Genomic DNA, 22,666 nt, shown 5'->3' with positions numbered 1-22,666 from the left:
TACAAAAAAGAGCTACAGATGACTTTGGAATCATTACAGATCACCCTTTTGGTTTTACTTTTTAGCAGCAGTCCTGTATTTGCAATGTCTCTGTTTAGCTATTCATATTACTTGAGTGAAGGTTAAACATCTGTGTCCTTGAGATTGTTCAATGTGTTGTCTTTATTCTCATTAGAATGCCATTCTCTGTAATTCTGAAGGTGGCTAGGTTGACTTTGTTAGTGTTCTCAGGATTTTGAATACTCATACAAGGTCTTCTGGGCAATTTGCAATACCTTTTTAATCTTGAACAGAGAAGACTGCAAGGTGACTTGAAACTTACTAACAAAATGTCAATGTATATCTTCCTAAAGAAGACAGATGGAATTGCTTCAAATATGATTTTATGAAATAATTATGTAAAATAGTTACATTTAATTGAAAGTTTTTTTTGCTTTTATAAAATAAAGTTTGTGTGTTAGCACATTCGGTGTATCAGAATGCTCTTAAGCAGATTTGTAAAATACTTTTCAATTAGATGAGTGATGCAAGTTACTAGACCGCCCTCTGGTGACCACTTGGAAAATAACGCTTGCTTTTTAAATCCAGAGAATGGGAAGCACACACTTCAGACCTGAGCAGAGAAACAGACCCACATTCAATGGGGCATGACTGTAATAAATATACTCTACAGCAGATACATGATTAGCACTTGTTAAAAAATGTAATTTCTCACACTTCTAGCTCATGCAAAAATTCAACAGGAGACCCTGCAAAATCTCACACTTAGTAAATATAACTTACAGGTAAAGGAAGTGCGAGCCTACCCTATGTTAAAAAGTAAGGCCTTCTCAATGTAAAGACATCCAGCGTATATAAGCTTCCAGCTACTGCACTCAGCAGGTGAAGTACTCCTGATTCTGGAGGGGGCCTGAGGAGTATTTGATTTTGCCAGCTATTTCAACCTAGAAAACAAGGTGAATCTGGTCCAGTCCAGTCCAGTATCCAGGTCTGAGTCCGGTGCTCACATGGAACACGAAGCAGTTAGACAGGCTGTATGCCTGCTTGTGCAGTGTGTCGCTCCAGTCAGGGCTGCCATGTGACCTGCTGCAGGAACCGGAGTGTCCCGGTCTTCAGTGATACTTCCTCCAGCGCTGCTGCTCTGAAATGACATGATGACAGGGAGGCCCAAAAAAACAACAGCAGCCAGGCGGGTTCAGCCAACAAAGCAATTAATCCCAACCATGCCTCGCCTTCATCTCAGTTAGGGTTTGGGCTGAACTATTCAAATACTTCAATAAAAAAAGAAGGTGGACCCCCTGGGTAATAAGTTTTCAGCAGTAGAAAATAATGAACGTGCCAGTGTGTGATGTACATGAGGCAGCTGATGCCATTCACAGAAGGGAGCTCTACTCACTGAGATGTGGGTAATTCCAGCTGTAGCTAAGGACACAGTAGGCAGCCAGCAGCATGGTCAAGCCCCCAGCTCCACCTTTCCTCACATCAATATACTTGCTATAGTACCTCTGCCAGCCTGCAAGAACAACAATACACAATAATTATAATAATAATAATTGCTTACACTTATATAGCGCTTTTCTGGACACTCCACTCAAAGCTCTTTACAGGTAATGGAGATCCCCTCCACCACCACCAATGTGCAGAGCCAGCCCTGGTCCTGATTCCCCTGTCGTCTTTTTTTCAGGTCTTGATCTTGGAGGACAACCGACCTCCAATTGTCAAGACATTGAACTTAGGAGTTTCACAGCTCTTTACTATGGATTGGGTTTGTCATCAGCGTTTTCACGGTACCATTTTCAGTGTTAACAGATCTCCCTTTTTGAAAGAAAGCATTGTAAGATAATTGATCACTTATTAAGAGCTACTCAGGCAGAAATAAAGGAGCAGCAACATAATAAGCACATCCAGGTGGATGCTGCACACTGGTGGTGGTGGAGGGGAGACCCCATTACCTGTAAAGCACTTTGTGTGGAGTGTCCAGAAACGCGCTATATAAGTGAAAGCAATTATTATTATCAAAACTAAAATAACAGGTTTGTGCGCACTAAATCTCTTGAAAAAAACTTGCCTGCAGCTGAGCATTTGTTTTTTTAATCAAGGACGGGGTACAGAACGAGGTTAAAAAGGTCTGCTGAAGCAAGTGTTTCATTTAAAGGGATCAATTAGTTTTGGTAATTAGGAGTCAGCTTGAACAAAAAAAACAGGCTAACACAGGGCTCTTTCAGGACCAGGACTGAGACGCTATGCTCTAATTAAAGATTTCACTAAAACCTCAAAAGGAGCTGCAGGAACTCTACAAGTAGAAAAGGCTTGAGTGACCCCAGTGTTTTTCACATCCCTTTTTTCTTATCAGCCCACTGCTCCCTGCCGACATCTGCTCTGTTCTTTCACTTGAGCCTGCTGGATCGGTGCACTCTCTCCGATCACTCCTGCTCCTGGAGAGCCACAGCCATGCAGGTCTCGACAGGGAGCCTACACTCTTCAACGGATAAAGACCTGGAACCTGCTGGAGTTGAGACCAGGTAAGACAACAATGGATTCTGCTGACCTCGGCGCAGAGCTGCCATCCCCACCCAGGGTGTCATTGTGCCCATGGCCAGCCAGGCAGGCAGCTCCCCCAGCTGCACCTCCATCAGTCTGCGCTGCGCCAGAGCTACGGGAAACTGTGTCGGAGGACCTGCACACACACACACACAAACACTGCGCGTCAGCAGCCTGCCCTGCGCTGCACACAGCAGGCACTGATCCGAGCACTGTAGCTCCACCACCACCTCAGTGACCCAGACTGGGGACCACATGCACAGCTAAAACAATGCCGCTGGGACAATGATGTGGCCATTGCTGACCTAGCCTGGAACAGAACCACTATCCCACTCAGCAGAGCAGCAAGACCTGCTGACACAAACTGGGGGTTTAATAACGGTCCTAGTTCAAGCAAACATTTACATTTCCCATTTCCAATTAGCCTCACTAAGCTTGGGTTTTGATCCTTCAGGCTTGTAATACCCTTTGGCTTCAGATCACAGGCACAGGACTTTGCATTATCCAGGTTCTGTCAAAATGTCTTCTAGTTACATAGTGTTCTTCTCTACTCCTTTTTACAATGGAACATTCTAATTCTATCAGGCTGCATCTGCAAAGCAAACAGAGGTGAAGCAATCTCTTCAACTTATTTTATACTCTGGTTTAAAGCTTTTCAGTAAAGTTAAAACTTAACATGGAGAATTAATCTCAAAGTGCAGGATGGCTGTGCTGACACATGTTTTACAGAGATTCTTTTTGGTATGGTTTTAAGTGTTCCTGTGAGTCCATACGCTTCCAATCCAATACTGATGGATGGATAATATCCAGATAACGAGTACTCATGCAGAGATTACTCATCTCAGCCATGTCGATAGTTCTGTACCTGTTCCCACTGGCCCTGGGCGCTGGCCTGTCCTGTTGTCCGCGAGTCCAGGGAGGGGCTGCAGAGGGAGCATGGAGAACCCGATGGCCCGATAGCCCGGGCCCAGCTCTGCGAACCACTCCAGGCCTCTCGGTGCGGCGGGCCGGTCAGGAGCCGCGACAGTGACGGGCTTCATGGCCACGGCCCCTGGAGCACGAGGCGCAGGCCGAGGGGCTCCCCGGAGATCTCCACTCTCGCGTGCAGCTCTGCCAGCGATGCAGCCTGCAGGCTTTGACCCATCTAGCCATGATGCACTCGCTACTCTACTGCCACGATTCCCGTCTGTGAGAGCTCTTTCACTGGCTCCATTAGTGCATGCAGGTTTATAGGTCTTGACGCTGAAATTCTCCATTATCTTGGTCAAGTGGTGGTTTTCTTCCACACACCCCGATGCGCCACTATATCCCTTTGTTCTCATATTGCTTTGGTAACATGCAACTGATCCTTTCTCGCTCATCAAGCTGTATTGGATGTGCTCCCAAACATCCGTTTTCCTGTAATTTCTTCCATCACTCGGCGTCGCTTCTGTCCCACTCTTGCTTGCAGTGACAGATGCCGTACACTGGCCTTGAGATGTCTCCTGCCGCGCAGGAGTATCGATGGGAGATTTCAAAGACAAGCTGTGGTCCTGCTTTGTCCTGGGGCAGTTGGCTTTGGGAGTACCCTGCCTCTGTGCCTCGGGGACTCCTACACTACACGTGCCAGAATCCTTCTGAATGGAAACTGAACTTCTTCCTGGCTCTGCAGGTCTGGACTGATGCTGAGAGACAGAAATACTTTTCTTTACTCTGTTTTTTGAAGGGGACAAAACCTGCTTCTTCACAGCCTGGTGCTCAACACTGGATCTCTTCCACTGCAGATCCACTTTGTTTTCACCCACGTCTTGAGATATGTCATTTTTATTTGTAGGGCCTTTTTTTGAAGTCTCTGTATCCATGGTGACCTTCTTCTTCTTTGTCTTGGCTGCTGTAGTCTGTTTCTCCAGAGTTGCACTGGTCTCGAGGAATAATAATGCTTTGGGGCTTTTCGTTCCACTGGTGACAGGAGCCATTTTGCAGTGAGGAAGGTGCGATTTTAGCCTCTTGAAAGGCCTGCCACAAAACGGACACTCCTCCATCCCAGGAGAACCCAAACCAGATCTATTGTCTGATAAAGAAAAAAAAAACTTTCAAAACCATTTTAAAAGACATGTCCATGTTTTACTTTTCTGTCTCATTCTTTTACTTCATTGTTTCACAAGCAAGTAAATCCAGGTCAACTGCACATTAAAATAAAGACCACAGAAAGAGGCTGTACTACCTTTACGTAGACTTATTTATCTCTATTTCAATGTTTTACCTGGCAAGTGCAGTGCTGAATTACAATATGACAGATCTGTGTGGTACTTGTGAGGGGGCTCTGTGGCTAAGGATCTGCACCTGTGGCAGGAAGGTTGCTGGTTCATATCCCGCGGCTGGCACAGGAATCCTACTCCATTGGGCCCCTGAGCAAGGCCCTTAACCAACTGCTCCAGGGGTGCCGTATAAATGGCTGACCCTGCGCTTTGACCCCCAGCTTCTCTCCCTGTCTGTGTGTCTCATGGAGAGCAAGTTGGGGAATGCGAAAAGACAAATTCCTAAAACATGAAATTGCATATGGCCAATAAAGTGATCTTATCTCTTACATTAATCCAGACCAGGTGAGATCACAGCAAATCACTGAACACAAAGAGAACTGGCAGAACGATTACAAATGGCATTGGCCATACAGTGAACATATAGTACATATCAAAGGAACAAGTGATAGGTTTATTCCATGCTGAAAAGAGAAGACAGAAAAGTCAACGTTTCGGTGAGCACCTGAAGAAGGCCACACGGCCAAAACGTTGTGTTTTCTTTCTTCTCTTTTCAGCATGGAATAAACCTATCACTTGTTCCTTTGCAGCCTATGCATGCTGACGCAGCTACCCACCTGAACTAGTACATATCAAGCCACACTCTGATTGACTGAGAGCTTGGAAAATTCCTCTTGCTTTCTACACAAACAGTAGCAGAGTGCAAAACCCCAGCCTGTGCTGAGTGTGCTCCAGGTTGTTCTATTTGCACATCAGAGACAGACAAATTCCGCTTTTATACAGGTGTATTTGGAGATGTAAAATAATAGCCGGGACAAAGAGAGCTATGGGGAAGCGGTATTAATGGACTTAAGGGCGTACCAATTGCAGAAACAGAAAAACAAAAGTCTAAACAAGAAGCAGATCCGTTAACAGGTCAGCTGGAACAAAAACTAGCGGAGACAGAGACACCCACACCAGACAAACTTTCATACAGGGGGCGTCAATGTTTGGAATAAGGGGTACACGCATTGTGATAGAACGTTGATTGGTTTGGAAAATTCAAAACCAGCTGTGATGTCAACGTAGCGTAACAAGTTAACGCCAAGTTACTCAAGATTAAAAAAAAAACTCACCCGAGCTCATGTCTCCTTAAATCGTCGTCGGGCTTCGTGACCTAGCCAATCAGAAGAGACGCTTAGAAAATATCGCGCATAGGCCGTTGGTGGAGTGGTTGACGTCGCCTGAATTTCCAGCTGTTTGTACTCCGAGAGCATGAAACTGCGGTGAGACTTGATGTTAAATATTTTGTGCGTTACTTATTAACGGAAAAATTACGTTTTATAATTTGATACTTTTTCAGAAATGTTACCAAACAGTACCACGATAATCATTGTAGCTTTCGGTCGCTAAATAAATAATAGTCAATAAATAGCCACGCAATATTTAAACTCTGTTAGGCGCTTAGTATGTTTCATCCTTATACGTACTGTACAAAAGTATCTGACAAAAAAAAACCACAAGTAGCAAGCAAAGGCCCTTAATATAGGTAGCTTACGCAAATGCCTGTGTTTCGGAAAATGAATTATACTGCGCCACAGTATTGAACCAAGAGTAATACCAATTCTGTTTTGAAGCTTAAAGTAAACACATTTATGTCGTTGCTGACGACGTTTTGGGGGGAGCCCTACCGACATTTGCGATCCAGGATATAGGTGGCCTTTTCCTGCCTGAGCGGTTTGCAGTGACCTGCCCGGCTTTATTGCGCAGGCGCAATGTCATGTAAACAGCTGGGGAGCTCTACCTACTGAGGCTGGAGAGGGAGAGCTGGGTGGTGGAACCGGTGCGATTCTCACGATAAGCAGATCATTTACGTTAACGATATGAAGTGTCTAAGCTAAAAGAATGTTTTGACGTAGCTTAATCTTGATTTTATGTTAAAAGAATCGATGAGATAGCGCCGGGTGGGGGAGAATTAGATTGAAGCCGGGGGCGACAGGGGTAGAGACTGTGAGGAATCGTCGTTGTGTTTGTAGGGGGGTAGATAGACCTGAGACGGAGGGATTTTTTTTTCTTAGTATTGATCTTTAAGATTTTTACCATCTAAGTAATGTACGACGTGAGTTTAGAGGACTTGCTGTAGCCCGTAGTTAAGACTTAAACAACTCAGGCTGGCTGGCTTGTAATACGAGGGGGGGTTCTTCCGTTCAGTCTTCATGCCACTGTCTTTTAACAGAAAATTGCTTCTTGTTTCCCTCTCCAGAAAGAGAAACCAAACAGCCGTGGTTCGTGCATAAGTGGGCCTGTAAAACTAGATTTAACCTCTAGGCCGATACACTGTGTTACTTAATATACAGACACAGTGCTTGAATACTCGTCGTTCAAGACTTCGGGCATTGCCGCAAGCAGGTTGCAGTTCCGAAGATAGACCGTTGTTGTATTTGCATGTAGTTGGGAGGGCTGAGAATATTTGTGAGTTATGTCCGTTTACCGAATTAAGAAGGCGAAAGAGTCCAACCAAAAATAAAGTCCCCCGACAAGCCCTGGTCTTGAGAGAGGCGACGCGAAGAGGAAGTGTTTTCACAGTAGCTCTTGGTCCCGTGGTGTTTTAGATGTTGTCGGAAAACAGGTGAGTGGAGTTTGTTTTACTGTAGATTTCTGTTTTGGGTTATTACTGGAAGAAATCCCACTTCGAGATGTTACCGGTACTTTGTTCATTTAATGTGCACGATATAGCTTTTACAACAGAATAGTTTTAAATGAGGTGCTCGGTTTACGTGAAGGCAGGCAGATCGTTGTTCAGTTGTTACAGGAGTTTCACTGAACTACGTGCGCCAGATTATTTTCAGCACTTTCAATTGCTTAGAATGAAACAGGTCGTGGAGTGTAAACTGTGATTCAGCTAAATACTTCGTTTGAGAATACTGGATGTTGAGTATAGATGAGTGTATTAATAATATTATAGTTAATCTAAGTACATAAATGTATTTTCTGCATTTACGGTGCTATATGAGCCACTTGTATCTTACAGAATTCTCTGCTTTTGCTTTAATGTAAATAGTTTTAATTGCAGGGTAGTAGGATAGTATTAACGAGGTATATAATTGGTTATTTACGGACTGTTTATGTTGTTACTGCCCAGACTTTACGTTGATGCCTGAGATCTTTACATTCTTAAAATTAACAAGTAGAATGATTACTTGAGGAGTATATTGAGCTTCCATTGTAATCTTTACTCTTTGATTGGCTTTCTGTGCCTCTAGACAAATGCCTTGGAAAATGGCTTGTTCATTTTTAGAACAGTCCTTCCTATCCATATACTGTAACTACTTGCACAGTTATCTCTGACCCCAGTTATAATTGTATCATACTGAACCTTCCAAGAGCAAGTGCTGTTTTTAGGCACGAGTCATCTGTTTGCCACAGCTAATGACTGGATCAATTTTCAGAGTAAATGTGGCCAATTAGATTCTGGTATTCTGGCATTTTGTATGAGGTATTTTGAGTTGTATGTTCATAATCATTCAGGCTTTGTACTTGCACTTAATGTGGTCATGCCTTATTTACATTTTAAATTGGTTCTTTTCTTCGTTGTCTTGTTTTCTATGCTGCAGCAGTATAAGGCTCTTGGCCAGGATGGTGAAACAAAATTTATTCTCAGTTGACTTCTCTGGCTAAAGAATTAAATATGGGTTCCTCTTTTGAAATTAGTTTCTTTAAAATTTAATAAGTTTTCTATTTTTAGTGGAGGGGTCTGAAAGAAGGAATAGCATGGCAACATAGCAGTATGCACATTTTGATGTTCCCAAGTGAACCTATGTGAAGAAAATGGTTGGTAACTCTCCCATATGCTTGGTCACTGAGAAATTCTGTTTGCATGACTTGCAAAACAGTTGCCCAAACTGCAGTGTCATTCTGAATTTTATGCCTTCTGCTATGTAGAAGGAAACAAAGAAGGTAAACTGACAGATCGAGATGATCAAGATGATGGTTGAGGGCTCGACTGCCATCCATACTTTTGGTAGAACTGGCCCAAATTGTTTTACAAAACTGAGCTGGGGGGGGGTTCGGTTGGTGGTATGTGCTCTAGGCCAGTAATCAGTAAGTGTGACAGACTGGCGACAACCGCGGTGCTTCTCTGAAATGGCCATGTTCCCCACAGGAAACGGCGGCGGAGCTGTGACCATGATGACAGCCAGCTTTTACCCCAGGCCAAGAGGGGGGGCACGGGCCACCCCCTGTTCCCTGAGCTGGGTCGTGATGCCTGGGACTCGGAGGTAAGAGGAGAGGACACCTGCTCCCCTTACACCTGAGCAGACCCTTTCTGTGGCAGGCAGTGCGTGGTTGATTTGAGGGGCATGGGACAACGTGCTCCCTGGTTGAAAAGATCCTCAGATTAAGTGCTGCGGAGGAAAAGCATGGAAAATTGAGATGATCCCTGCCACAGTCGTAACCGCAGGTGATCCTGCTGCAAGCAGGGGGTGGGTTAGGGCTGCAGATACTTCAGAACATTGTGGAATCGCGTGTCATTTCCTCCTCAAACTGTTCCTGCTGCTTGCACAGGCCCAACACGTTATTTGGTACTCAGGTACCAATTTCCACTGATTGTAAATCCACATACATGGCAGCTACTATCTCAAGCAGGATCTCCAAGAGCTATTAAGTTAAGCCTGAACTGACTCTGCTGTTGTGCTCTGAAGTGCAGCTTCCCCTGTAAAGATGTGCAGCACGCTGTCATAAGGTATGTCTGAGTACTGGAGTAACTTGAAAGAGAGCAGGGGCAGAAAGTGGAGAGCAAGTGGAAGATGGTAAGAAATCACATTTAAGATGTCCAGTGTCTAGATTTCTGTGTTCATTTCTCCCTAATCTTGGTTAAACTCTTGTTGGGTGCAGTCAGTTCCAGGGTTGTACACCAGTGCACATCTAAGTAAGTGGCAGTTCTGAAAAACCATTGTAAATGACACCCGACAGTGAAACAATGACAGCGCGACATCAGCAGCTGGGTTTTCTGCTCAGCGTCGGCAAGGGCGAAGGAAAGGCAGGCCTGAGATCAGTAAGCGCTGCTGGCCCGGTGGATAAGCAGTTCACCTCTTTCCGCAGTCCTCCAGCAGTGACTGCAGCGCCATCAGCAGCCCGGAGCGAGCGGCGGGGAGCAGCAGCCAGTCTGCGGAGGCAGGAGGGTACCACCCTGGCGCCTGCAGCCCCCCCAGCGCGGCGCAGCTCACCGAGGAGTCCGCGTCCCTGAGCCAGTGCTCCTACCAGCGCATCAACCGCATCCTCCGCGAGGCCCACTTCCACAGCCTGCAGAGCCGCGGGCAGCCGGGGGCCACGTGACTGCCGCCCTCCGCGCCCACCCCCTCCCGAGAGGGGAGACCGTGCAACTTCACGCTTCTCCCCTGGCCACCAGGGAGGGGGCGCTGGACATGGAGCATTCAGCCTTTGCACAAGATCCTGTCCTTTTGTTAAGGACCTTGCTTTATCATGTTTCAACACATTTATTTTCTTCTCTCATCCATGGGCAGGTTGTCATTGTGTAGCCCATCTCTTGATATGGAGGATATTCCAAAAACTATAGCATTGGTTGCATTGATGATTAAACATGTTTCCTCCTTCTGTGTTGGCCAAGCTGGTTTACATGCTGTTTACAAAGCCTAGCTTAGTGAATATTTTGATTTAAGCTTTATTTTTCCTGTTGTGAGTAAACTGATAGGAGGAACGGAGAAAGGCAGTGAAAAGAAGAGAAGCTGACCCTGGGCCTGTGAAGTATCTTGCCAGGTTTGAGTGGCATATTCAAATCATCTGGTTCTGGACATCTGTCCTCTGTTATTACCAGCTGTTTGGCTGTTGGGTCACAGTAGGAAGAGGTTATTTTCATGTTTCTTGTACAGTTGCTTGGAATTTGCAAACTAAAAGAGTCTTTTTCATAACGCAGAAGAGATTTGAGTCAGGGAGTGTGTTTCGAAGGATGTCTCAAGTTGGTCCTTTGTATTAGTGTACTTAGAAGCTACATTTTGATTTGCATTAAAGCCAGGCCCTCTCGGTGAGTTAAAGGGGTTTGATGGCACTTATTGGTGACTTTGTTTTAACAATATTTATGTTGTATTGGTGAAAGAGAATGAGTACTGAGCTGTTCACATAATTCTATAGGATTGGTTTAATCACTGAATTGAAAGCAGTACGTGAGACTCGTGTTCTTTGCCATGTAAAAACTAGCAGAAATGTGGACCCCTGACTCTGTGAAAAATCTGCTTATAGCGCCATTTCACATTTTCTCTCCATTGTTTGCACTTTAACGTAGGGTGGAGAATATAAATCATCTGAAGCAATAAATTAAGATATTGATTCAAAATTCATGACGCATTGTGTGACTTCCATTTAAGATATAGAGCACCTTCTTCGACAGACTCATTCTGAAGAGATTTTAAAGTTAAACCAAAGTCCTGTAAGTGACCCCCCTCTCCCCCCAGCAAGACAAGCCCATCAGCACCCTCTTCAAGGGCACACATATTAAGCTGACCTGACAAGAGTTGTGCACCTAATTTAATATTTGTCTAACTATGGTCTCCAGTTTTAGTAGTACAAAGTGGGCTTGGGTGACAGAAAATAATTTAGCAGTTTAAGTTCTTGTGTAGCAGAATTTAGGTAGGAAATATAGTATCTGGTTAAAGCAAATTAATTTGTAGTGACCATCGCTTATGTTACTGCAATACTTTGTTGGGTTTCTCAGTTTGCCAATGAACCACAAGTAGCAGGTTTACTTAAATGGTTAAATGACCATGAATCCTTTGCCTGGCAGAAACCTACTTGCCTGCATCGGAGAGAGAGTTTTATAAATCAAACCACTCAAGAAAGGTTCTTGTTTTTAACCCTGCAGTAGTCAGGTTAGCACTTGGCTGAGTTCATTCAGTCTGTAATGATGTACTGTGTAGCCAAGGGGCGAGTTTAAAAACACCCTCTTGTCTCCGTGTGTGCCGCCATTACAGAGCCCACTAGCTATCCTGTCCTGTTTTCCACATTCCCGGGGAGAAAGGTTTTACATATAACCTTTTGACCTGGTGTTTGAGGGGAAAACCTGCAAGGTATTGGAGGAGGAAGGTGGGTAAATATCCCAGGGACTTCCTCCATAGCCATTGTGAAAGGATGATGGGTTGGAAGAGCTGGTGAGTGAACAAATGAGTTGGACACTTCAGGGGCTTCATTGAGCTCAGTCCCCACCTGGCTGACCACTGAGTCACTTGTCCCTTTAATATTAACATCTTTCCTGGCTCCCATTTTATGTGCAGTGTGACAGGAGGCAGCCAGCTACCTTTTGAACTGTTCCCATTAAATATTACCCACAAATTTTGTTTTTTGTATGGCGAAGATGGAAAAACATTTGATTATAATGTTTTGTATTTAGAAATGTACAATAACTTTTAGCCTACATTTGAGTTCTGGATAGTTTTTTTTAACCCATCTCTTACATTTGAAATAAACAGTTGTTTCATTTTTAATCTTGTCTTGCTTTTCTTGTAGGTAGTACACAAAGCAAGAGTTCGTTATTTTTTTCATTTTTAATAGATGGTTGGTGTAGGTCGGTGTATATTTAATTACAATTTGAAACTATTCAGAGTGCAGGCTGAGTCTTGTAGCCCAAACCATTTCAAGTGCCATTTGAGTGGGCTTGTGTGTTGGGCACAATGTCCTCTGCTAGCCTTTGAGCATGCAATCTATAGTTGGTGAAGATATCAGAACTTTTTCATTTAACTTTGTTGGTGAGAACATCCCCGCTTTTTGGTTAAACTTTGCCGTAGATGTCACAGGGATCAGTGTGTAGAAACATGCATAGCAGTTGTGTGATGTTCAGAGCTGGTCATGCACACCATGCTGGGGTACACAGTAAGCCAGTTTCACACTTGCTAACCGTTCTGCATTTGATGGCTTTAGCAATTTAATTTCACAGTTTTGCATTACAGCCCAAGGTATTCCTGTGATCCAGGAGGAGCAAACGTTAAATAACCATAGACCTTCACACTCGGCACAAAGAAACCTCTGCTCAGTTCATTGTATGTGATGTGATCACTTTTACACAGCAGTGTTACAGAGAATGCAGTAGAGAAGCCGTTCTGGTGATCCAGATGATTCCACTGTTTTTGTGTCTATAGTAGAATAAAAAATGGGGCACATCATTATCATGTAGCATTCAGAACAGGCTAAGCAGACATTGTGCATTAGCTGGTTTACTGCGATGCTTTCAGTGTTCATCGCTGCATTGCACATGCTTGAGTTGATAACTTCCTAATACGTTGGATCTAAACCACTAGCCTCAAGGTTGCAAAAAAAGAGTCCTGCAAGTCTGTGGTACGGAGAGATACTGTACCATGCTTTTTTCAGTGTGCATGCATTGGTAAACCATATTTGCATGAATAGCACCACCTTTCAGATAGGATGTTATGTGTGCAGATGTAAAAAAAAAAACATCTGTGACATAAGGTGTTAGAACAAGAATCCTTTGCTGCTGCAGCAGTTCTATTGGAAGTAAAATGATGTTCTGCCTTGCAGCAAAGGCACTTATCGGGATGCAGTAACCAGTCTACACAGCCCTGAATAGCAGTACATAAAAATTCCCTCATTCATGATTAATAGGTTTATCACTATAAACTGCTATATACGGTATATCGTAAAACACAGTAGAGGCTTTTCTGACCAATTTTTTAAATTGGTTTTCATTAGCTGAAACTCAAGTTAACCGATCCTCACAGAACTGTTAAACTTTTCTTAATATAACATGTTCTGACTACAGTAAAAAATGTTTTTTTTTTATAGATCTGCAAAAAAATCAGAAATGAGAAGTAAGAAAATAGCACTGTCAATATTTCACTATTCACTCATGAGGGAAAGCCTTCTCATGACACCCACATGGTGCAACTTATTTTAGCCAACTGGATCTTGGCTCATAAATAACTTTGTAAAGTAACAAAAGCAAAGAGGGCGTCACTACACACAGAATGCATAATACAGGAAAATAAAATAAAAGGGGCATATTATTTTTATTCCCCTTTTAAAATAGCAGTTGAAATAGAAAGGCAACCAAGTCGGTGAGTACTTGACTGAAAGTGTTTTGCATGTTAAAGGCTTTGGAGGCTTCCTCCAACAAGTGCAGATTTGTGGTATTCTTATCTACTGCTCTTAGCTGGCACGTATTAAGGTTAATGATTTAGGACAGTTAATACTGAAGTCCTGGCTTTCTTTAGTAGTACCCATCAGCTGAAAAAAGCCAAGCATTGGTGACCCACTCTAATTCATTTCCTGTTCATTTTAGCAACACATGATGAATAGGAATCTCTCACTGACCATTCTAGGTCCAATCCCACATGACGAATGCTTGCTCCTCTCATAGGCATATCCAAAAACCTATACTGCATTTCTATAATCATGTATAATAATAATTGCTTATACTTATATAGCGCTTTTCTGGACACACCACTCAAAGCCCTTTACAGGTAATAGACTCCCTTTCACTACCATCAATGTGCAGCCCCCTCTGGATGAATAATCACTGTTCTTATTATTGTCATGATTACTTCTGCTCTGCAGACATCAGGCCTGGTCTTTACACATTGAGAAAGGAGAAAGCCGAGAGGTGCTGGCTGCGCTCGGAGTCGGATGGCGGCGAGGCTGTGATGGTATTGTCCGTGAAGCAGGCCGTAGGCTCTGCAGCCCTGTGAGTGTCGGTATCCTGCACTGTGCACAGACCAGGAGGAGTGGCTTCTGTCCTGGAAGAGTCGGGGAAGCATGAAGGCTTGCCTCTTATTACAAGCTCCATGCCTGAAAAAAGAGACAGCTTACTGGAGGGAAGATCATCAAGATCCTCCACCACAGCTGATGCAGGCTCAGAAACACTGTCCCCTGCCGGCGTTCCCTGCCCAGACACACCGGTGTCTGAAGAGGCACATGCACCCAAGTGGCCGTCTTGGTAATGCTCTGGGTCTCTACCTGGTAGAACATCCTTGGCAATATTGACAGTGGGTTGGAAAAGTTCTGATCCACATCGTTGTACCTCTGTCTGCGTGCAACGGCTGTCCCATTCCGAGTCAGGAACTGAGGAGATGCTGTTTTGGTATCTGGAGGGTGATATTTCACCTTGGAGGGTGACATCTTGACTCCCTGGTGCCCTTTCTATGTTGGTCTCCCCACGTGATGTTGGCAAAAATAGGGTGTCCATTAGTTTGGAGGAGTCCTGCAGGGGTGCAGGGCCTGTGACTGCTGGGAAGGCACTGCCGTCACACCTTGATGCCCCCTGCTGGCCATGCATCAGCGCCTCAAACTGCCTGAGGAGCTGCAAGTGCACAGAAGAGCAGTCACTTGTGGTACTCTTCAAATACAGGAACTCTTAGAAAATCTGAAGCTATGGGCTACAGGGGAGATTTTAGATCTGCTTCTTTACCCCTTAGCCCAACCAGTGCTCACCTTGGTGGCCTTATTGGCCACAGCCCCTGGTGGTCCATTGCTCAGCTGCACCAAGTGCTTCTGGGTAACCCCAAATACATGGTCCAGTGAAAGTAGGTCAGATGACATCAGACACGCCACTGCACACAGAGCCCTCTGGAAGGACACAGAGAAAGAAAGATTCACAACAACAAAAAATTCTCATTTTTCCTTCGAAGTGATTCAATTTTTACGTTCACGTACTACTAGCTTTTGTAACTGGCCTGGAGTGAAGCAAATAGGCCAATGGCAATTGGCAGACATACTGCACCCCTCTTTACACCCTTCAAGTTTTTCATATACATACAGCCTTTCACAGTTCTTCAAAGTCACAAGTTTCATCACATATATTTGAAATAACAAGAGCATTTACAAATGAGAAGAAGTCTTTTAGAAGTTTGTAGCTTACTGATCCAGAGATCTCTTCCAGCGCAGCTGAAGTCAGGGTCTTGGCTTCAACAACATGGCTGGGTATGTTATTATTATTCAGTGTTGCACCAAAGTAGAAACCTCTGGTAGAAGCTTTACAATTCTAACTATGTTTTTTTTTAAGATTGGGATGAGGACTGGGAACACATAGCATAGGAGACGAAGACTGACCAGAACAATGTCTGGACACTTAATGATCTGTGCAGCTTTAACTAGTGCATAGAGCTTGTGCACTCTTGAGGACACCTGAAACTAATGAGCAGGAAACTCATGGGCCAGAAACAACAACGTACCATTTGGACAGTCTGTGTACAGCCCTGCAGCTTTCCACAGAGCAGCTCCACCACCGCTTCACAGTTCAGCGTGGCACACCTGCAGCAGGATTACCAAACACGGGAACAGTAGTAACCGAAAGCAAAACAACAAAAGCCAGAGACACAACAAAATTGAGAGTGCGCAGCGAGGACCATACTCTTTAAGAAAGTGCTGTGTTTCCTCTCTGGATAGGAAGACCTTTGACCCCTCAGTCAATCTGTTGATAAGGATCATTTCCTGGGCACAGTCTCCCAAATGCATCACCTCCACCCTGAAAAGACACCCATCACAGTGTCGTAACAGCCTCAGCCATGACAACAGATCATCCACTTTAACACTGTTCTGATCTCACCAGCGAATGGCAACACAAGGTTACGAAGCATTCTAAATCAATTTTCAACAGATTCTAAAAAAATATGCGCTACATATACACTAAGCTACTTAAGCCCAGGTCAGTGATAAGTCAATACTATCATGAGATGCGTGTGCTTTAACGTCTATAAAATAAAGACATCGTATCTCTTACATGTCTTATAGAGCCTCTGTTCTATATTCCAGATCTTACGAACCTTCATGTGCAAAAATAAATCTGAATTTCTGATGTGCCGAATGCACCCAAAGGCAATCTGAAGGCATGCGTCTGACTGCAATGAGAGATACCGTTCTGACAGATCTCCGCTCTCCCTGCTGGCTCCTGATTGGCTATCGGTCCCAGACTTGCTGCTGCTGCTGCCCTGAGAGGCTCTGCTGCGATCTCCTTTCTCCTGAGAGGAATTCTGGGAACTGTGCCCACTGTCGCTCTCCTCCCAGCCCCCGCCAGGCTGGCCCGGACACCGCTGTGCTGATATGCAGAAGGAGAGGGGGCTAATAGTTCATAAAAGCAATCATCTGGCATTCATATCCCATCGTCTGTAAGAATATGGTTTGAGCATGCTCAGAAGATATACCAGAGACCTGTTCCATCTTATTATAGCTAGGGTGACCCTTTGGGTTCCTTGGGCACGTTTTGACAAGGAGTTGAATTTTAGAACTGTCCTTAAACTGGAAAAAATAATTTGCAAACGCAATACAAAATACAAAAATTATTATCAATGGCAGTGCGCAGCAAATAATCGTGTCGTAGTGATCAGCCATTCACTAATCCTACCAATGATCAGACCATGTGAGCAGCTGAAAATTGCTGCTGATTTGTCTGCAAGTGCCATTGTGGGTCTGGTTTTATAGTGAACAGCTGATACACATTTACTGTGCACGGGAATTGGGCACCAATTTTAATTTCAGCAAAGCAGAATGTTGAATTTACAAGTTAATTCCCTCCCTTAAAGTGCCCCAGTGAAGATGGAGTGATATGGCTACTATGATTAGAATCCATTTGTAGTGGTTCTATAGAGGAAGCAATTTAGTGAGAGAAATATGCTTGACTTTGTATTTTCAACTTTCATTATGGTCTGCCTGCAAGACACATACTTTAAATAAGACATTCACATTCAATATTTTGCACCTTGGTTGTTAGTGTAATAGTGTGTTAGTGTTACTGGATTTTTAACAGCCTCATCACACCAGGGTTATTACTTTTCTGAATTGAAACACATCCCCTTTATTACCATAAAGCATAAAAATACTAATCATATATTCCAAATAAGATGTCAGAATATTTTTAGATATTTATATTAAGAATGAAACCACTGGCTTTGGGCTAGTTTACAAAGTCGTATTGTTGTACAGCTAAGTCCTTTAGTGACAGTCCCTGAACAGCTGTTTTTGTAAAGCAAATGGCTTTGCCTCAGTTTACTTTTTGCTTTCCAATAACAGGAAACTGACAGGCTGGCTGCCCCCTCACCTCTAACCCCGCGGACAGGCACACTGCAGGGACATGCTGGCACTGCCACCTCCACTACTGCAGAGGGCGCCACCACTGGCTGGTAGTTGTTCTCATGGAGACGGATGCCATTGTGTTCTGTTGGTGGCAGGACGGCGCTGACCACCACCTCCGCTGCCTTCTGTATCCTGTCCAGCAGAGTTCCACCTGCCAAGGGCACACAGGTACTCTGGCACACTCACATAATAATTTAATAATTCCTTACACTTATATAGCGCTTTTCTGGAAACTCCACTCAAAGCGCTTTACAGGTAATGGGGATCACCTCCACCACCAGTGTGCAGCCCCACCTGGATGATGCGACGGCAGCCATAGTGCGCCAGAACGCTCACCACACATCAGCTATCAGTGGGGAGGAGAACAGAGTAATGTAGCCAGTTCAGAGAGGGGGATTATTAGGAGGCCATGATTGGTAAAGGCCAATGGGAAATTTGGCCAGGATGCCGGGGTAACACCCTTACTCTTTTCGAGAAACGACCTGGGATTTTTCATGATCACAGAGCGTCAGGACCTCGGTTTTACATCTCATCGGAAGGACGGCATCTTTTTACAATATAGTGTCCCTGTCACAATACTGGGGCATTAGGACCCACACAGACCCCCTGCTGGCCCCACTAACAGCTCTTCCAGCTGAAACCTTAAGTTTTTCCCAGGAGGTCTCCCATCCAGGTACTGACCAGGCTCACAACTGCTGAGCTTCAGTGGGCTGCCCGCTGTGAGCTGCAGCAGGGTGATATGGCTGCAAGGAGACGGGCCGACAACACCGGGCACACTTACTGGAGCCATGCCTCCCAGGACTGTACCCGAAGCCCTGCACCCCAGACCTCAGCCCCGAGTCTGAGCCCATTCCTGAAAAGGAAAGAAGCTATTATATTACAACCCAGGTGGACACTCAACATTCTATGTAATAAAAGCTTGTTTTAAGTACTAACTCCCACATCTGCAGAGCATTTTTATTAAAGGGGAACTGCAACACTCTTTTTCTATTTCAGGGTTCGAAAGAATCTGCACTGATGAGTGCGTTTTAAACCACAATAAAAGTAAAATGTACACATTAACTTGTAAAACCTCCAATTACATCCCAAAATAGACTACATTTCCAGGTATGTCCAGCGCCATGTTCTGAGATTCAAAACAAGGCAGCAAAACTCCCAATGATGTGATGTGGCCTTATTACATTGTAAAGAAGCAGCCTTGTGAATACATGTCTTTCAATCCAAAAGAAATATTGCTCTCGATTTAGAGACAGTTTTTCCAACAAATACTACTTGTTAACTCTGCTAACTCTGCATGCAGATCACATTGGAACATGTGACCCTTTATTCATTTTTTCCCTTTATTCATTTTTTAATTGTATAATATTAGTTTGCCCAGAGGGGTTGGGCAGCCAGTTGACCTTGGACACCTAGAGTTTTTTTTTCCTCCTTCCTAAGGAGTTTTTCGTTCCTCTTTTCAGCAGTAAGATCATCTGAATCAAACTCTTATTTAGGATTGAATTCTGTCCCGCTGAAAAGCTGTGTTGCAGGTTTTAAGGTAAGTGGCAGACATATATGCCGGAATACTGCAGAAACCTACATGCAGACATCTACTCACCCAAACTAGGCGTAGCAGCTTTGCAGGGGGATAAGGTGGGTTGGGGAGAGACTGTATCAGCGAACAAGACACTGGCCAACTCCTGAAAATGGACAGACGGGATAAGACACAGCAAGACAGATTAACTGTGTGAGAGAACCAGAAGATCAAAATGGCACTAGATGTGGATGCTATGAAACTGCTTTAAGTGCTTCTGCTCCTGTTGTGCGGTTTATTTTGAATGTGATGCCACCAGGACAATCCTTTAGCTCATAAATAAACTCTGTTTAATGCTGCAGCTGAAACATCTTCAATAGCGGAGGAGGACACAGACGCAAGCACTCACCTGCGCTGCCATCCGCACCCTCTGGTAAAAAACATTGCCATGGATGGGATCTGGAGGACCGCTGAAAACTGACAGACACACAACACTGAGCCGGCAGTACACACAGCGCAGAGAGCAACACATACAGGCTGCAGCAGGGCTCTCAAAATCAGCTGCCAGTCATGCATCTTCTGCTGTTTGTCCCACTCACTGCACACTGAAGTTAATATAATTAGTAATTCACTGCATAATTGTAATACCGCCAACCAGGTTCTGAGGTGTTTCACAGGTACAATGATATTAACAATGATGTTGTTTAAGTGACTGGCCAGACTGAAACAAAAATAAGAAGACACTAGGCCCTCCAGGGTTTGGTTTAAGACTTCTGGTGTACTGTCATATCCCTGTATACAAAATCTCATAATTTGATTATAAAGGACAGTATGATCTTAGTTGGCAAGCCCATAAAGAGAGCTGCAGTGAAAGCAGATTACCCTCCAGACTCCAGATCATTTAATAATAATAATAATAATAATAATAATAATAATAATACTCAACTTTATTTTATATAGTGCCTTTAAAGGTGGCTTCTCAAAGTGCTTTACAGGATGACAATAACAATAAATAAGAAGACTACAACAATAAATAAGAAGATTTGCATTGGTATGAGGGGTTCTGCTGAACATCAGACAGGCTGAGGCTTACCAGTGGCTTCCTGGACAAAGGTGATGTTCCGGCGGAGCTCTGTGACAAGGTGAGGTGAGGCACTGCTGCAGAGGTGAAGAAGGATCTTGAGGACCTGGGAGAGGAGAAGGGTGTCAACACAGAGCCCTGCAGTATCCTGCTATGTGGCTCTTGCCACTTCTCTTGCATTTGTGTTTCTCGCCTTTCGTTTCTGTAACCATTCTTGAGCGCTCCAGAGCTCTCCGAGCTGCCACATTCGACAGCCACAGCAACAACCCTGCATCCAGCACACTCGTGTCCTTCTCCAAGTCACAATGCGAGGCTTTAAAAACTGGACCACAGAGGAAGAACATTCCTCTGTGTTCTTCTATGTTCTTAAAGTCCCCTTAAGCACTGTCAGGAAAACAACTAATTGTAAATTGTTGTAACCTAAGGCTATCTGGTGCTTGGCCTACATAAATCGGATAAAAGAATAGAAGAGACAACACATCGGTTGACAGGTGCCCTGCTTTCATGACATCAGAGCACGGGAGCAGCCCTGATCTCCGCTGCCCTCCTTCACAGCCCCTCTCACCTTCAGTTTAACATGACAGGAGTCCACCTGCAGCCGTTCCAGCAGGTACTCCAGCAGACACTGGCTGCAGCCCACAGACTCACGGGAAAAATCTGGGGTTCCATTCAAGTTAAAAGATACAACTCTCCCGTTGACTGGTTCACTTAGTTCACACTGAGCACCTCCTGCCAAGGACTACAATACAGTTCTATGTGGTAACATAGTGGAGGTTCCTTCTGTGGGTTCTCAGAGAAGTAAAAGGTTAGTTGCGCACCACAAGAAAATAATACTAAATCTTTCATGAGTTATTTGTTAGACATAACTGGTGACATGATGACTACAACACAAATACTGATTTTTTTAAAAAGGCACTTATTGATGGCATATAGAGTATTTTACAGTAATTTTTCACATTTAATAACATTTTTTTAAAAGTGATATGATTGACTGCTCTTTTCTACTGAGTCTCATTAATGTTACTGGCGTACGTTATTGATGACTATGTGTCAAGAGTTCTTAAAGATTATGGAGGCAGTGGACAAAGGATACTTCCAATCTCCTCAAAAAGATAGCCAGGACACGGAGTTTCGTCATCTGCAGTGGCTTTCATCAGCGTGGGCACCTAAGGGAGGAAAAATTGAAGATGATTGAAAATCTTTCCACTTGGAATTTACGACTGCAGTCCAGGATTTAATCTAGAGGTACTGACACTCGCAAAAATACTCAAAATGAAAAACGTCTTTATTCTTTCAGCAAAGGTAACCAACTTTACCTACACAGTCCTGCAGTTGAATCACCTCATTGTTTGCCTTCTAAGTAACCCCCCGGAATTAAAAGATACCCTTTAAACATACACATCGGCACAAATACAGCCACTCGCCTAGTTCTTAGGATTTTAGCGGAAACGGCAACACTTAGCCATCGTTAATAAAGAAAACGTTTCTATGATGCCAGAGTTCTATTTAATCACTCAAATTTTGCTAAGATTATATATAGCAATCATATACACAGATTAAAATATTTAAACGCAGTGCGAGAACCACCTCGCCAGCTCTCGGTGACAAGCCCTGCTTCAAACATAAAGTATCTTCGGTCATTAACAAGTGGAATATATGAATCCTCCAAGCATACTGATAGACACCTGTTAAAGCCTTTGACGTACTAATTTAAGTCGGTTACGACTAGAAGGAGTTATTTACTTGGAAGCTGGAACAACTCCCGATCTTAAACTGTAGTTTCAATTCGGAGAAGTAAAAAGCGCACAAAATTGCAGTCTACCCCTGCGTCGACAGCGCATCCTGCCAGGTGCGGCTGTTTTTTCTTTCGAACCCGGAGTTAGAATGACAAAGTATACTTTCTAATCGTAAAAGAGTCATGGTCGGATAAATAATTTTATCTTAAAAACACTACGTTTCAGTGACTGTACCTACTTTCGGAAGGAAAGCGAGTCTCTCCATAAAGGTTGCCATGATTCCGCACTGTCAAAGTCCCAGCTGATCCTCCATAACAGTGAGAGGCGGGGCCAGCGTCGGGCTGTAGCCAACCGCAAAGTGAAGACCGACACCTCCTTTGCTCTTATTGGTTCCTTCTTAGACTTGGCTGCGTGTTCCTTCCAATGAAGAGACGGCTAAGAACTTCCGGGTGCTAATTTGATTGACATGAATTTCCACCAACCAAAAACCTCA

General features: G+C 44.0%; 3 protein-coding genes and 1 long non-coding RNA gene across 11 annotated transcripts in view; 1 reads left to right on the top strand and 3 right to left on the bottom strand.

Moving 5' to 3' along the window:
* Positions 1-583: 583 nt before the first annotated feature.
* Positions 584-6,033, bottom strand: LOC148652751 (uncharacterized). 4 transcript variants are annotated; one of them, XM_088599864.1, is made up of 5 exons: positions 5,894-6,033; positions 3,407-4,591; positions 2,549-2,677; positions 1,397-1,513; positions 584-1,141 (listed from the first exon to the last, which is right to left on the bottom strand). In XM_088599864.1, exons 1-5 carry the CDS (start codon positions 5,901-5,903, stop codon positions 1,113-1,115), a joined length of 1,470 nt encoding a protein of 489 aa, XP_088455990.1. In that variant the 5' UTR covers positions 5,904-6,033; the 3' UTR covers positions 584-1,112. The 4 variants fall into 4 exon arrangements, with proteins under 4 accessions (XP_088455990.1, XP_088455989.1, XP_088455993.1 ...); XM_088599863.1 differs by having other exon boundaries at positions 584-1,136; XM_088599867.1 differs by lacking the exon at positions 2,549-2,677.
* On the top strand, positions 5,917-12,250 carry LOC148652750 (protein VCF1). 4 transcript variants are annotated; one of them, XM_088599873.1, is made up of 4 exons: positions 5,924-6,043; positions 7,021-7,386; positions 8,920-9,034; positions 9,858-12,250. In XM_088599873.1, exons 2-4 carry the CDS (start codon positions 7,370-7,372, stop codon positions 10,089-10,091), a joined length of 366 nt encoding a protein of 121 aa, XP_088455999.1. In that variant the 5' UTR covers positions 5,924-6,043; positions 7,021-7,369; the 3' UTR covers positions 10,092-12,250. The 4 variants fall into 4 exon arrangements, with proteins under 4 accessions (XP_088456002.1, XP_088455999.1, XP_088456000.1 ...); XM_088599874.1 differs by lacking the exon at positions 5,924-6,043 and adding an exon at positions 6,489-6,600; XM_088599876.1 differs by lacking the exon at positions 7,021-7,386 and having other exon boundaries at positions 5,917-6,043.
* A 406-nt stretch (positions 12,251-12,656) lies between these two features.
* tepsin (TEPSIN adaptor related protein complex 4 accessory protein) lies at positions 12,657-22,535 on the bottom strand. Of its 2 annotated transcripts, none has more exons than XM_088599861.1 (13): positions 22,412-22,535; positions 21,531-21,603; positions 21,003-21,094; positions 20,450-20,543; positions 19,766-19,833; positions 19,441-19,522; positions 18,625-18,696; positions 17,809-17,994; positions 16,629-16,809; positions 16,126-16,239; positions 15,947-16,025; positions 15,207-15,341; positions 12,657-15,075 (listed from the first exon to the last, which is right to left on the bottom strand). In XM_088599861.1, the coding sequence occupies exons 1-13, from the start codon at positions 22,448-22,450 to the stop codon at positions 14,350-14,352; spliced, it is 1,941 nt and encodes a 646-aa protein (XP_088455987.1). In that variant the 5' UTR covers positions 22,451-22,535; the 3' UTR covers positions 12,657-14,349. The 2 variants fall into 2 exon arrangements, with proteins under 2 accessions (XP_088455987.1, XP_088455988.1); XM_088599862.1 differs by lacking the exon at positions 22,412-22,535 and adding an exon at positions 22,181-22,320.
* LOC148652745 (uncharacterized) overlaps positions 12,657-22,666 on the bottom strand; it is a 95,390-nt gene continuing 85,380 nt past the window's right edge. Inside the window, exon 2 of the long non-coding RNA XR_015925413.1 lies at positions 12,657-14,188. This is a non-coding gene — a long non-coding RNA (uncharacterized LOC148652745). The remainder of the gene's footprint in view (positions 14,189-22,666) is intronic.

The sequence above is a fragment of the Lepisosteus platostomus genome, chromosome 11 (assembly GCF_059453375.1).
Source record: "Lepisosteus platostomus isolate fLepPlt1 chromosome 11, fLepPlt1.hap1, whole genome shotgun sequence".
In the NCBI taxonomy this organism is placed as follows: Eukaryota; Metazoa; Chordata; class Actinopteri; order Semionotiformes; family Lepisosteidae; genus Lepisosteus; species Lepisosteus platostomus.
The sequence above is the reverse complement of the archived record's forward strand: the minus strand, read 5'-3'. Positions and strand labels throughout refer to the sequence as shown.

What these genes read in the sequence shown, in the direction of transcription:
- LOC148652751 (XM_088599863.1), bottom strand. An exon ending in GATGGCAGCTCTGCGCCGAG is followed by an intron (nt 1,514 to 2,548) that starts GTCAGCAGAATC and finishes TTGTTCTTGCAG; the next exon opens with GCTGGCAGAGGTACTATAGC. An exon ending in CTGGAATTACCCACATCTCA is followed by an intron (nt 1,137 to 1,396) that starts GTGAGTAGAGCT and finishes ATTTCAGAGCAG; the next exon opens with CAGCGCTGGAGGAAGTATCA.
- LOC148652750 (XM_088599873.1), top strand. An exon ending in GTGATGCCTGGGACTCGGAG is followed by an intron (nt 9,035 to 9,857) that starts GTAAGAGGAGAG and finishes CTCTTTCCGCAG; the next exon opens with TCCTCCAGCAGTGACTGCAG.
- tepsin (XM_088599861.1), bottom strand. Translation starts at nt 22,450, where the DNA reads ATGGCAACCTTTATGGAGAGACTCGCTTTCCTTCCGAAA. An exon ending in GACTCGCTTTCCTTCCGAAA is followed by an intron (nt 21,604 to 22,411) that starts GTAGGTACAGTC and finishes TTCCTCCCTTAG; the next exon opens with GTGCCCACGCTGATGAAAGC. An exon ending in TCCTGGGAGGCATGGCTCCA is followed by an intron (nt 17,995 to 18,624) that starts GTAAGTGTGCCC and finishes TGCCCTTGGCAG; the next exon opens with GTGGAACTCTGCTGGACAGG.